At 39.0% G+C, this 14,475-nt stretch overlaps 2 protein-coding genes across 4 annotated transcripts; one reads left to right on the top strand and one right to left on the bottom strand.

Annotated features, from left to right (window-relative positions):
• Positions 1-2,914: 2,914 nt before the first annotated feature.
• Positions 2,915-3,586, bottom strand: LOC133298826 (uncharacterized). Its single transcript, XM_061498190.1, has one exon. The coding sequence runs from the start codon at positions 3,584-3,586 to the stop codon at positions 2,915-2,917; it is 672 nt and encodes a 223-aa protein (XP_061354174.1).
• A 6,776-nt stretch (positions 3,587-10,362) lies between these two features.
• Positions 10,363-13,478, top strand: LOC133298844 (probable protein phosphatase 2C 4). 3 transcript variants are annotated; one of them, XM_061498215.1, is made up of 5 exons: positions 10,363-11,547; positions 11,677-12,207; positions 12,324-12,437; positions 12,874-13,138; positions 13,236-13,478. In XM_061498215.1, the coding sequence occupies exons 1-5, from the start codon at positions 10,555-10,557 to the stop codon at positions 13,349-13,351; spliced, it is 2,019 nt and encodes a 672-aa protein (XP_061354199.1). In that variant the 5' UTR covers positions 10,363-10,554; the 3' UTR covers positions 13,352-13,478. The 3 variants fall into 3 exon arrangements, with proteins under 3 accessions (XP_061354199.1, XP_061354201.1, XP_061354198.1); XM_061498217.1 differs by having other exon boundaries at positions 10,363-11,575; positions 11,720-12,207; XM_061498214.1 differs by having other exon boundaries at positions 10,363-12,207.
• The last annotated feature ends 997 nt before the right edge of the window (positions 13,479-14,475 follow it).

Here is a 14,475-nt window from a genome sequence, read left to right as displayed (position 1 = left end):
GGCTTTATGTGTAGTTATATGCGCTGACTTGACGATCATGTCGTCGATGTACACCTCTAGGTTTCTTCCAATTTGATCTTGGTAAACACGGTTCATCATCCTTTGGTAGGTTGCCCCTGCATTCTTGAGGCCAAAAGGCATGAAGTTGTAGCAAAAGTTTCCCTTTTTTGAGATGAACAGTTTCCCTTTTCTGAGATGAACGAGGTCTTTTCATGGTCATCAAGGTGTAGCGAGATTTGGGTATACCCGGAGTATGCGTCCATGAAAGATAATAGCTGAAATCCTGACGAATTGTCAACTAGATGGTCAATGTTTGGCATCTAGTTGACCATTGACCATACTAGCTGCGAATCACTGAGGATTTTTATCCTTCTTGCTCCGTGCTCCTTTGCTTGCACAATCCCTGCTATGAAAGCCTCATATTCAGCTTGGTTATTTGAGGTTGGGAATGCTAGGTGAAGTGAATGTTCAATGGACACTCCCTCCGGGCTTTCAATTATTACCCCGTCTCTGCTCCCTTTAGAGTTTGAGGATCCACCGACGTATATCGTCCAGAGATCTTCATTCCCTTCTCTTTTTTGTTTGGACGGGGTTAACTCCAAGATGAAATCGGCCAGCGCCTGAGACTTGATTTCCTGCCGAGGCTCGTATGATATGTCGAATTCAGAGAGCTCGACAGCCCAGTTAATCATCCTCCCAGCTAGATCCGGCTTGTGTAACACTTGCCTGATGGGCTGGTTGGTTCTCACGACTACTCGGTGCCCTTGGAAGTAAGGTCGGAGCCTCCTTGCCGTGGTAAGGAGAGCAAACGCCACCTTCTCGAGCTTCTGGTAACGGAGTTCAGGTCCTTGCAGTGTCCGGCCTACGAAGTAGATCGGCTGTTGTGATTTGTCGGTCTCCCTTACCAGAGCGGTGCGGATGGCCTCTTCGCCCACAGAAAGGTATAAGATCAATGTTTCTTTGGGCTCTGGCTTGGACAGTACAGGAAGGGTGGCCAGACAACTCTTTATATTTTCAAATGCCTTTTTGCATTCTTCCCCGCATCCGAACTCTGCCTCCTTTTTAAGGAGCTTAAAGAAAGGCAAAGCCTTTTCTGTCGACTTGGGCAGAAATCTTGTTAAGGCCGCAAGGCGACCCGTGAGTTGTTGGATTTCTTTCTTGTTTTCTGGTTGCTTCATCTCAAGGACGGCCTTGCATTTGTCGGGGTTGGCCTCAATTCTCCGGTTGGTGGTCATGAAGCCCAAGAATTTTCCAGCTGGTACTCCGAAGGCACATTTGGCCAGGTTCAATCTGATCTTTCGAGCTCTCAGTTGCTCAAATGTTTCCCTGAGGTCGGCTTTATGTGTAGTTATATGCGCTGACTTGACGATCATGTCGTCGATGTACACCTCTAGGTTTCTTCCAATTCGATCTTGGAAAACACGGTTCATCATCCTTTGGTAGGTTGCGCCTGCATTCTTGAGGCCAAAAGGCATGAAGTTGTAGCAAAAGTTTCCCTTTTCTGAGATGAACGAGGTCTTTTCATGGTCATCAAGGTGTAGCGAGATTTGGTTATACCCGGAGTATGCGTCCATGAAAGATAATAGCTGAAATCCTGACGAATTGTCAACTAGATGGTCAATGTTTGGCATCAGGTACGAATCTTTTAGGCAGACCTTATTGAGGTCGGTGTAGTCCATGCAAATTCTCCACTTCCCACTCGGTTTCTTCACCATCACCACGTTGGACAACCTGGTGGTGTATTGTATTTTCCTGATGAAGCTGGCCTCCAACAGCTCGTCCACGTGTTCGTTCAAAGCCTGACGTCGGTCAGATCCTATCTTCCTCTTCTTTTGGGACACTGGCTTCGATCCCGGGTACATAGAGAGCTTATGACAGCAGAAAGCTGGGTCTATTCCCGGGATCTCTGAAGCCTTCCATGCGAACACGTCAGAGTTTTCACTTAGGAAAACGGCCATCTCCCTTTTGAACTCGTCCTCAAGGCCCTTTCCCACCTTAGTGTGCCCTTTTTCCTTCCTTCCCAATGCTGACGTCTTCCATCTCTCCTTGGGGTTCTGGACGAGAGGCTTGGAGCTCCTCCTTCATGTCCAATTCCACCAAGTTTACTTCGTTTCCACATGGGTGTAGGGATTGGTCCCTACCTCCTCCATTTTTGTGCCAAGGGGGAGAAGACGAACCTCCTTGATTGACTCGTAGGGTCTCATAGTAGCACTCCCTGGATTCTTTCTGATCCCCTCTTATGGTGATAACTTCGTTCTTTGCCCCTGGCATCTTCAGGGCTTGATGTTTGGTGAAGATCAACATGTCCTAGTCGTGTATTTTAGGTCGGCCAATGATCACGTTGTAGGACGACGCGGTGTCTACTACGACAAAACGAACCCTTCCAGCACGGAATGAGTCTTTTGTCCCTAAGGTCAGCTTCAAATCAATGTAGCCCTTTGGGGGGATGACGCTCCATTGAACCCGACCAGCTCAGTGATGCATGGTTTAAAGTCCTTCTCGTCCAGGTTCATCCTCTGAAAAGCGTCCCAGAGAAGTATGTCTGTCGAGCTCCCGTGATCAATAAAGATTCTCTTAACTCGGCAGTTGACTAGCACTCCAGTGATCACCAAGCCGTCAGTGTGTCCGGGTACAACCATTTCTAGTTCCTCCTGAGTGAAGAACAATCTTGGGGGGGGGGGGTAGGATTGCTGGCTTTCCCTTTGACGGTCGGCCTGTCTCTTACTGACATGATCTCCTTCAGGTACTTTCTTCTTGCGTTGGTCGTGTCTCCCCCTCCACCCAGAGCTCCTCTTATCACGTTGCACTCTAATTCGGCTTCCTTGAAAGCCTCATCTTTATCTTCGACCTCTTTGCCCTTCGTAGGGCGGTCTTGTCTTTGATCCTTTCTATCCTCTCTCTTCGGGCTTCGACTTCAGCTCCGGCTTCTTTGCCTTCGCTTACTATTCTTCTTGCCCTGAGTTCGGATGATGTATTGTTTCAATTTCCCCTCTCTGATGTGTTTTTCGATGGCATCTCGGAGGTCCCAGCAGTCATCCGTGATGTGACCGTTCTGGTCATGGAAAACGCAGTATTTGTTTATATCCAATCCACTCTTGGCTTTCAGGTGTCGAGGCCTCTCGACATTGCGTATTTCAGTCTGGGCCACCTCTTTCCATATCCTAGACCTGGACATGTTCAAAGGCGTGTAATCATCATATTTGCTCCTTGGGGATCGGTCATCCGACCTCTTGTCTCGAGTGTCTTTTCCCTTTTTCGACCCCCGTTGATCCCTGTCTTTGTTTTTCTTGCTTGGGCTCCGACGATTCGGGCTTCGTCCTCTGGATTCCCCATAAGTTTTCTGCATGTCCTCCACATCAATGTATTTGTCCGACCTTCTTCGAAATTCTTCCAGGTCATTAACCAGGTTCTTATAGATTGACTTCGCGAGTGGTGAGTCGCCATCTAATCCTGAGATGATTAGATGAAGGTGTACTAGCTCGGTTAAATTCCGAACCTTGAGGGCGGTATCTTTGAACCTATCGATGTATTTCCTCAATGATTCATTCTCCTTTTGTCGGATCCTTCCCAAGGCGTAAGTCGGCATCATATGAGCCCTGCTTGTTGCAAAGTTCAGCCGGAAAGTTCAGGCTAGGTCCTCGAACGAGTCGATCGAGTTCCTGGGAAGCCTGGTTGTCCAAGCCATTGCCTGACCTGTTAAGGTTGTCGCGAAGATCCTGGCCTTAATAGGTCCAGTTATCCCATTGAACAGCATCTCGGTCTTGAAAGCCTCTAGGTGGGCTTCCGGGTCCTGACTTCCGTCGTACGGGGGTATCCTAGCTATTTTGAATCTCGGCGGTATTGCCAAGTTCATAAGCCTTTCAGTGAATGGACTGTCGTTAGCCTCCTCATCATGGAGATAATTATCTTCTTGGTCGTTGTTTGGCCCTCCGCCATTCTGGTGGTTGCCGAGGTTATGGTTCTGCAGGTTTTGCGCATTTTCATCTGCTGTGGCCGCGTTCTAATGCCGCGGCCCAGCTACATGGCCTGCCCCTCTGCCTCGGCCTGATCCTCCAGCTCGGCCTTCAGGGTTTTGATTTCGCAGCTCGGCCTCCAGTGCTTCCATCCTCTGGGTGTTCAACCCTTGCTGGGCCAGAAATCTGTTCTCCATTTCCTGCATCATTTGGAGGATTGCATTCATGGCCACAGTGGTCACGTCCCTTGACGGTTCGTTGTGTGGAGGTGGACGCACTACACCCACTGTTGCGTTGGGCTGGGGTCTAGAGGGTGGTCCTTAATGGCCGACCTCTCTGACCTGTACATCTATCAACACAAGGGTCGTGGGTGATTGGAGCTGTTCCAGCGCGGACTGGTGTGGCGACACTTGGGTAGTGCTAGACGTCGAACGAGTGTTCGTCATCGTGGAATGGGGATCGAAATTTACCGTCCCTACAGACGGCGCCAATGTTCGGTCCTGGATAGACCGTATTGCTATACCGTGAGGTATGCGCTCAGAGATATAATATAATCGAGTGTATACTTGGCTTATAGCCGATATCCCAATCACTGCGCACAAGCAATAAGCTTATGACCAAGGGGTGTGTTAAGAGTGTTAGTGTTAATAGTGTAGAAGTCCCATATTGAGTGTGTCTCTTTGTATTCTTCAATTGGTTTGCTATATAATAGCACCAATGTTGTGTAGTTTAATACAACAAGGATTACTATCATTTCCTCTTGTATCTATGATATTTAACAGGGTGGGTGTGTGCACAGTGTGAGCAGTATTAGTAAATAGGTCAAAAGTGTGTACTTGAGGTTCTTAAGCTCTTATTTATAAGGTTTACCTTCCTAGACTTGGGCCTTTTGAGCTCTCCCAATTGCATTAGGGTTCAGCTCCCTTGCTGTTGGGATGTGACCCTTATCTTGTGTACTTTGACTGTTTAGAGTTGTTGAGATACACAAGAATCTATCTCTTAGTAAATTTTTAGGTGGGTAGTTGAGATATAATATTCATATCTATAACAGAATATATAATTGTTAAAAAATTTAATAGATAAAATTTTATTATTGTTATGATCGTGTTCAACTCAAACTAAATTAGTTGGATAAACAATGAACCGTAGAGAAATTTAAAAAAAAATTGCAATATTGTTGTCAAAATGAATTTATGAACTACAAGTTTACCAATTAGAGAATGTATATTTTTATACTCGTCTATATGAAGGCCAAAAGGATATATAACAAGTGTCCAATTGAAATTCATTACTCCATAATCTACATTATCACGAAATAGTTTGTGCAGCTGTTAGTAAAAGACAAAAGCACAATGGGGTTGGTGGGTCATGCAAATTGCAAATTGAAATTCATGTTACTCCATAGGAAGGTCTTGTTGCCACTTGCAAATAATTAATTATGATGGCATTGAATTCTCGCTCTAGATATATGTTCGGACAATAGCAAATTAGTAATGGCACATAACTAACAATTTATGTATAAAAAAAAAGGGTTTTATAAGAGTTATGTTGTAGGAAAAGTGATTGTGTTATGTTATAGAGATTCGTTTTGCGTGCCGAAGTTTTTTTTTTTTTTTTGCTGCGGGCCCCACAAAATGTTGTGTGTGTAGGAAACTTTTTGTGGTCATGTTAAATGATAGATGATAAACCCAAAAAAAAAATGTTTTCTTATGTTGATGTGGAAGCAACTACTCTCCTGCTACAGTTACACAAAAATTTGTGCAATTTTTTTTTTTAAATAAATTTTTTTTTATGCGTTCCGTAATTTTTATATGTGCAAGAAAATTGAATTGCCTTAAAGCTTTAAAAAAAAGTATTTTTATATTATTTATTACCAAACACCATTTTCCTATGTGCACACAAATGTTCTCTTTTCTCTCCCTTGCCTGTGTTGCACGATGAAGAAGAAAGAAGATGGCACTGTCTTTTGTGTTTTTACACTTATATAGGTTAAGTGAGTTGTAACTACCTATTCATCTCCATTCACCACCAAACTTAACCAAATGGTCTAGAATATTTTTCTAGTAATATTTGTAACTTTACTTTTATATTTTGGGTATTTTTATCTATCCACACTTTCACCTCTTAATTCTCACTGACTGCACTTTTCACCTCAAAAGTACCCTTAACTCATTAATTTTAACTTCTTGCTTAATTCTACTCACTTATATATGCTTAATTATTTAATTACAGATAATTAATTAAATTCTTAAAGTAGAGATATTATAATAACACTTGTTGTTGATGATGTTTTTGAAGGTTAGATTCATGGCAAAAGTAAACATGTAATCATTATTTACATGAAGCGAAAATTTATATATATGTCTGAGTTGGTCAAAAAGTATAAAATGATATGACAAACTTCAAATTTCACTCTATAAGAAGCTCTAAAATGAACTTACAAACTTCATAAATTAAATATTACAAATTAATTTTTTAACAAATAGAGCTTCGAGGGACGAGCCCCAATGACAAAACATTTTGTAACTGTTTCTTCTTGATGACGCAGGTACAAATTTCATAAAATTAGATGTGAATAATATCATCATGGCACGCGGTTTTTTATATAAGGTTTAATATTTTGAGATAAATTTGTTTCTTATATGGGAAAAATGTGTATCATTTTAAAGGATGTAAAGTTGTGTCATTTTAAGTGAGAGAAAGAGATAGATAAAGAAAGAAAGAGAGTGGACAAAAAAATATAAAGGTGTGAGTCTCACCTCTTTTTGAGAGTGAAATAACACAAGTTGTGACATTTAAAAAGACAAAAACTTTTTCCTTCTTATATATATATATATATATATTAAAGTATATAGGGCCTACATAGGTCCATGTGAAAAGAAAAAAGAAAAAAAGAAAAAATGAGTCTCGTACACTTTTATATGTGTGTAAAAAATAAAAATTATCTACTTCAACATAAGAAATATTAAACCTTTTAATATAATACCGAAACAATTTGTCCTTCTAATAATCGATTTTGGACCCTTATCTTTGTCTTTATTATTATGAAAGATGGGCACCTATGTTGCACCGACACTTTAAAAAATTTAACGTGCCGTGTCCGACACTTCCCAACACCTTGACACGCTCTGACATCAAAAATATTTAAAATTTCATTATATATCATTAAAAATTGATCCATGATTTACCAAACTGATATAATAAAAATTAAAAATGGATACCGAATAAATCTCACTATAGTGTTTAAGAGATTTTCAATTTGAAAACATAATAGTAAATATTTACATTTTATGTTTTTTTTTTCAAAATTAATGGGAATAATAATAAAATTATTGAATATTAAATATAATATATACTATATAAATTAAAAATATTATTTACTATCAAAACATATTCTAAAATATCAAAATTTAATATTTTTTAGAATTAATGTGTCTGAGTATCGTGTTGTATCCTATATCTTATGTTGATGTCGGTGCAATATAGATGGACATAAGTCTATATCGTACAAGTTATTCACTAAGTGTGAAAAACGATGTTAATTTAAAAAATAAAAAAATAAGCGAATTTTTGATTGGGATACGTAGAGGTGGCAAAGTGGGTGGCTCGCCCAGCCAAAAATGAGTCAGCCCGCCCCGTTTTTGAAAATGAGCTGAAAAACTCGGCTCGCCCCCTCCTTTTAGCGGGTTGGGCAAGTTCGTCGGCCAGCCCGAATCTATTTTACACTGACCTGCCTCGCTCGCCTATACCCGTCATTAACCCGGCAAAAAATGAGGCCATCCTGCCCTGCCCTGCCCCGCTTTTGAGATGGGTTAAAAAACTTAGTCTGCCCCGTCTCGTTTAGTGGGTGAGGTAGATTAGTCTGCCGAGTCAAGCCTGTTTTACCGGTTGAGATGGAAAAGAGAAGTAGATCTTCTCTCCAAAACATCAAGGAATTGTTTATAACTTTGAAGGATAAATTATCTGACTTGGTAAAGTAAGAATTTTCTTTGAAACATAATGTCCTATCAAACTTCTAGAAGTTAAGCACAAACTATTCCTATCTTCTAGCGTAAGTTATTATTACTAATTTTTCACTAAAATTATTTCTTAATGCGACTTGCCTAGCTGGAAAAATAAACAATATTGACATTTATATGCTAATAAATATTTTGCAAGATTTGAATATTATCTAGGATAAAGTCTTGTTTGGATTTCTAGCAAAAAAATATGATCTCCATTTTTATTTTTTAAAAAAAATAAATCAATATCAATCCTTTTTTAGGAATTAAATTGGATCTTCATTGAATTTCTTAGGGACCACATTTTCAAAGAACTAAAATGGTAGAGAGACCAAAAGTTGATTTTTTTCGTAACGGATGAAAGTGCATACCGTATTTTTTGTTAGGGACCTAAAATAGGCTTTACTCAAATATGACTTGTCAAATTGTAATTTTACTCATAGCATAGCTGCTTGTGGTGGGGTTATGAGAGATTCTCAAAGGAGATGACTTGGTGGATTTGCTTATGGGCTTGAGATTTGTAATTCTTTTAAAGCAGAGTTATGGGGTGTGTTTCGCGGGCTGAAATTAGCTTAGAATTCTGGTCACCGTAATGTTATAATTGAAAGTGATTCAACTTGTGTTATTACTGTGCTCACCTCTCAGGTGCAGCAGCTCGTGAGAGTCAGTTGATTTATCGGATACGAGCATGGATTCAGAAAGATTGGTCAGTTAGTTTAAACCACACGTTCAGGGAAGGAAATGTTTATGCGGATTGGATGACAAATTTTATCTTGGAACATGATGAGGATGTGCAATATCTTTTTTGTGAAGAATCACCACCTAACATTCATATTATTTATCTGACTGATCTTACTGGAATGGGAAGATCGCGAGCTCTGGTGATCCAGTAGCTTCTGTTTTTATTTTGGTGTTCTGTCTTTGTTTTGTTTGTTTTTGTTTTTTGGGCTCTGACCCAGTTGGCTATAAAAAAAAATTCAATTCTTTCATCAAAATTCAAAATATTTGCAATCTTAGCAAGTATTTATAAAATCATCATTTATAATAAACAAATTGAGTATACCTTTCGTCTCAAGCATCATCAAATGCACTCGAAATGTCAACATTCAATTCAACCTATAATAATAAAAAAAAAGTCAATGGAGTAATGGGGCTACATTTACATCCACATTATTCAAATTACCTAAATATTCAGGCAGTGCAGTGATGGCAGCATTACTAATATCGAACCACCCCACCAGCACATTCAATTAAGTAAAAGCCAACCTTTTCTTCTCTTTCTATTTCCCATTTTCTCATTTCAATTAAAACAAAGAGCAGAAATTATTGACAATTTCTTGTTCTTCTATCCAAGTGTTATGAGCTGGCCCGAGCTCGGGAAACCCCAAGTTGAGAAATTATCACATTCAAGCAATCAAAGAGTGCCACGTGTTAGTCAACCCTGTATTTCTTCTACACCCTCCGCTTGATCCAACGGTGACCGTGGCACGCTTTTCAAGATCCGATTTTTTTTAATTTTTTCTCCGTGTTGACTTTTCGATTCTTAACCAAAACTTACGACCTTCATTTAAATTTCACCCTCTTTTCTCTCAAGCACAAGAAACCACCACAACAACGCTCTAAACTAGCGCGTGAAAGAACATCAGAATCATTAGCTTAAGGAGCATTTGTTACAACGTTGGGTACGCGGGATTGTGAGGATTCCCGGGAAACTCAATTTTTTTAAATTTTAAATTTTCAGATATTATCGTAAACTGAATGCAAAAATTATATTTTTAAAAATCAAGATTTCTGGACAAATAAAAATTTCTCTTGTACCAAACGTCTCCTCAAGAGTTTTTTTAGGATTTCTGGAAAATTTAAAGTAGTAATCATATTTATTCACGTTTAGTACAAGATTTAAAAAAAAAAATTAGAAATCTGATTTTCTCAAAATTTTATTTTGTGTGTTTATTTTTCAGGAGGTGGTATTCTAAGATTTTATGGTAAAAGAAAATTTAATATAACTAAACATAGTTTCAATAAAATTAACTCAACATTTTTGGGAATATTTTAGTTTACCAAACAATTTTTTTGTAATATTTTAAAAAATTTCATCTTCTTATCATATTCTTGAAAATCGTAATTCTCAGATAATTTTTTTTTTTTCTATCAAACGCCCCTAATCGTCGCGATTCCACAAAACAACACGGATCTCATCCACTTGCATCGGAACGTGTATATCACGCTCTATAAGAAACGTTATTGAACATTGAATAATTTATTAAAACAAGACATAAACCTTTGAGTTTTACTTTATCTTCAAACAGTCAACTCCCCCCACTCAAAAAATTCCTAACTTTTTTTAAAAAATAATTGAGAAAAAAACGAGTGCGTTTTCTTATTTACAAAAAAACCCTTACGTCCAAAGTCAACGCCTTTTCTCTCTCTCCTTCTTCTACTTCTCTTATCAGCTTCAACTTCTCTTTCTGCACCATCTGGTTCTCTCTCACTTACGCTCCCTTGTTTAGTTCTTCTTCTTCATCAAGCTACCATGAATAACGGGTTGTAGCAACCTTGTAACTTGCCTCTATTCTTTTGATTTTGTTCTTGTTGTAGCGATGGGTAACGGAATAGGAAAGCTAACTGTGTGTTTCACCGGCAACGGAGGAGGCGGTCGCCGGAAGCAGGACATATCGATTTTTATAACGGAGCCACTGGATGAGGGACTTGGCCACTCCTTCTGCTACGTTCGACCCGACCCGACCCGGATATCTTCATCGAAGGTCCACTCAGAAGAAACCACGACGTTCAGAACAATCTCCGGTGCATCGGTGAGCGCGAACACGTCGACGCCGCTCTCGACGTCGCTCGTGGACTTGTACTCCTACGGTTGCATCGATAGAGCTGCGGCTTTTGAGAGTTCAACCTCGTTTGCTTCGCTTCCTCTGCAACCGATTCCGAGAAATCTCATGAGTTCGGGTCCCTTTTCAGGGAATCTGGGTGGTGGGGTTCCGGGTTCGGGTCCTATGGAGAGAGGGTTCTTGTCGGGTCCAATCGAGCGTGGGTTCATGTCGGGTCCAATCGATCGCGGGTTGTTTTCGGGTCCGATGGAAAAGGATAGCTCCGATCAGTTTCAAAGAAGCTTCTCGCATGGGGGTTTAGGTTTTGGTTTAAGACCAAGAACAAGGAAGGGTCGGTGGATTCGGATTCTTCGGAGGGCGATTTCGAAGACTCTGTCTCGTGGGCAAAACTCGATTGTTGCTCCGATCAAAGGTGGGGTAAAGGAACCGGAGTGGATCGTTGCGGCGGAGAAGCACCACAACGAGAATTTAACGGTGAGCAGTGTGAATCTGAGTAGCGAGGGTAGTTTGGAAGACGATGATTCAATGGAAAATCAGAATCTTCAATGGGCTCAGGGGAAAGCAGGTGAGGATCGTGTTCACGTGGTAGTTTCAGAGGAACACGGTTGGGTTTTCGTGGGGATTTACGATGGTTTCAATGGTCCTGATGCACCTGATTACCTCCTTTCAAATCTATACACCGCCGTGCATAAGGAACTGAAGGGTTTGTTGTGGGATGATGGGGTTCCTCTAGAGAATTCGAATTTGGAAGTGCGAGATTCGATTCCATTCGATGATGGTGATTTTGGGAAGGAGGACAAGTTGGTAATAGATACTTGTTCTCATTGTGTTGAAGAAGAGAATAATGGTCCGTATGCAAGTGGGGATGTGGTGTTGAAGAGAAAAAGTGGTAAGAATTCCAAGAACAAGTATAGAGGTGCAGCTAAGAAATGGGAGGAGAATCAAAGGAGGTGGAAGTGTGAATGGGATCGTGAAAGAGTAGAGCTTGATAGAAGATTGAAGGAACAGCTAAGTCTAAGTCGATCTGGTTCTGGTGGAACCAACTCTATTAATCATTCAGATGTTTTGGAAGCTCTCTCTCGAGCTCTCAGGAAAACAGAAGAGTCTTATCTTGATGTTGCGGATAAGATGGTTGGGGAGAATCCTGAACTTGCTTTGATGGGTTCTTGTGTTCTTGTGATGTTAATGAAGGGGGAAGATGTTTATGTGATGAATGTAGGTGATAGTAGAGCTGTGCTGGCTCAAAAGGCTGAGCCTGATTATTGGCTTGGGAAAATCAGACAGGACTTGGAGAGGATCAATGAAGAGACAATGAATGATCTTGAATCATGGGATGTTGATACATCAAACTTGGTTCCTAGTCTAAGTGCAATTCAGCTTACCAAGGATCATAGTACCAATGTTGAAGAAGTAAGTAGTTTTTTGCCTCACTTTTATTTTTTTTGCCTCACTTTTATTACTGCTTTTAGCTGGCTTGTGTTTTTTTCTGCACATCTTGATTGATAAATGTCTTATTTCAATTCCAGGAAGTCCAGAGAATAAAAAAAGAGCACCCAGATGATACTTGTGCTGTAGTAAATGATCGTGTTAAGGGTTCTCTCAAGGTTACCCGAGCATTTGGTGCTGGATTTCTCAAACAGGTTGGTATCTATTGCTTATAGTTATATCTAAATGTAATCTACTTTTAAAGTCATCCTATAGCATGAATGTCAAGGAATTCAACAAAAGGATTATACTTGCTTCCACATTTCTTATTGGTATCTATTGCTTATATCTATATAGTCCTGGGAACTTGGATGTATAAAATTTTGCTACTGCTAGTATGAGCTATGAAACTGAAGCTAGGTTTCACTCTCATAGGATGCAAAAATTAATCACAAAGTAGTAGCTTCTTTCCTTTTCATAGAAATTGGAATATTAATCTCATTATATAATTATGAATTATCTATGGATCTTCAGAAATCTATCACATAGAGCTGAGTAGTGCTTTCTAATACAATTTTTTCCCCAACTTTTGTTTATCATTCATGTATTGTGCATTTTCTTATTGGTGGTTATCTTGTGAATGTTATGCAGCCCAAGTGGAACAATGCACTTCTGGAAATGTTTAGAATAGACTATGTAGGAAATTCTCCTTACATAAGCTGTCTACCATATCTAAAACACCACAGATTAGGCCCAAAGGATAAATTTTTGATATTATGCTCCGATGGGCTCTATCAATACTTGTCAAACGAAGAAGCAGTTGCTGAAGTTGAGCTTTTCATCACATTGCAACCTGAGGGAGACCCGGCTCAGCATTTGGTTGAAGAAGTGTTATTTCGTGCTGCTAAGAAAGCTGGTATTATTATTAATAATAATTTCACTTAAAAGATCTCATAATTTCATTTTTGAAACTATGATCTTACTGATTTTTTTTTGGCCTTCTTAATCTTCAGGTTTGGACTTTCACGAATTGCTCGAAATTCCACAGGGTGATAGGCGTCGTTACCATGATGATGTTTCCATCATTGTTATTTCTTTGGAGGGAAGGATATGGAGATCATGTGTATAAGTATAGCCAAAAAACCATATATTATACAAAAAAGAAAAAGAAAAAAAAGATGAGATATATACTGGCGAAGGTTCAGTGGGTGGTGAGGATTGTAAAGTTGTAAAAGCTGGATTTTGTTGATTATAACTCTCACATAAAAATGTATTTTTTTGTAATAAAGAGTCATTCCTTAAAAATCTTATCACTAGCACCCCCCATCACTCTTTGCAGCTATGGTTGGCAAATGAGAATGCGCTATAACATATTCCAAATGAGAATGCCTACAATATGGTTTCTGCCTTTTCGATTTGACGTGGATTAAGCACTATTTGTAATGTGTCTCCCAAAGCATTATGTTTTGTCTTTTTTTTTTCTTATTTTAAAAAAACAATTTTCTGAAAAAAAAAGTTGGTCCAAACGCACATAAAAATTCATATTCAATATGGTATCAGTGGGGTATGAATGAATCGGTAGCCGGTAGGAAGAGGTTAGGATTTAAAAATGTGTACATAAACGTATTAATGGATAAAACCATTATCTATGATTTATATTTGAATTAAGGTATTTTTAATCTTGATATCAGAGAGCATGTGGGACTCGCAATGCTAGTTCAGAACAGGTTCAATGGATTGAAGAGAACTATAAGAACCGTTTTAAGCATGTGTCCATTTTATGCCATTCCCACCATAAATTGAAAAAGTCTCATTGACCAAAAACGTCGTGTCGCCTGTGCAATCACATAAAATAAATTCTTTACATAGTTTTCTCAGCAGAACGAGAAATAAAGTCTCTGTCGGTTTATGAAAACTTTTTAAAACGTTGTTAATTTTTTTTTATTTTTTTGGGGGGGTTGAATTCAACTATATTGAGTAATTCCAATAGTTATGTCTTTTGCATATTTTTTAAGTAATTCAAATTTTTGAATTATGACTAAAACATAAATAAAAGAATAGTATGCATCTTAGAAAAAAAATTTATCACTTATTTTTATAGTATAGGTAAATGTTTAACGATGTGCTACACTTTAGCAGATATAAATATTATATTTATATTTTAGTAAATAGAATATTTAAATTGTATTAAAAATTAAAATAAAACACGTAAATAAATGCTAACCATTAATTATGAATGGCTATCGATGCCTT

This window comes from Gastrolobium bilobum, unplaced genomic scaffold (genome assembly GCF_033153095.1).
Source record: "Gastrolobium bilobum isolate Gb01-03AN ecotype WA unplaced genomic scaffold, APGP_CSIRO_Gbil_v1 utg29653, whole genome shotgun sequence".
NCBI lineage: Eukaryota > Viridiplantae > Streptophyta > Magnoliopsida > Fabales > Fabaceae > Gastrolobium > Gastrolobium bilobum.
The sequence above is the reverse complement of the archived record's forward strand: the minus strand, read 5'-3'. Positions and strand labels throughout refer to the sequence as shown.

What these genes read in the sequence shown, in the direction of transcription:
- LOC133298826 (XM_061498190.1), bottom strand. Translation starts at nt 3,586, where the DNA reads ATGCCGACTTACGCCTTGGGAAGGATCCGACAAAAGGAGAATGAATCA.
- LOC133298844 (XM_061498214.1), top strand. Translation starts at nt 10,555, where the DNA reads ATGGGTAACGGAATAGGAAAGCTAACTGTGTGTTTCACCGGCAACGGA. An exon ending in ATAGTACCAATGTTGAAGAA is followed by an intron (nt 12,208 to 12,323) that starts GTAAGTAGTTTT and finishes TTTCAATTCCAG; the next exon opens with GAAGTCCAGAGAATAAAAAA. An exon ending in GTGCTGGATTTCTCAAACAG is followed by an intron (nt 12,438 to 12,873) that starts GTTGGTATCTAT and finishes AATGTTATGCAG; the next exon opens with CCCAAGTGGAACAATGCACT.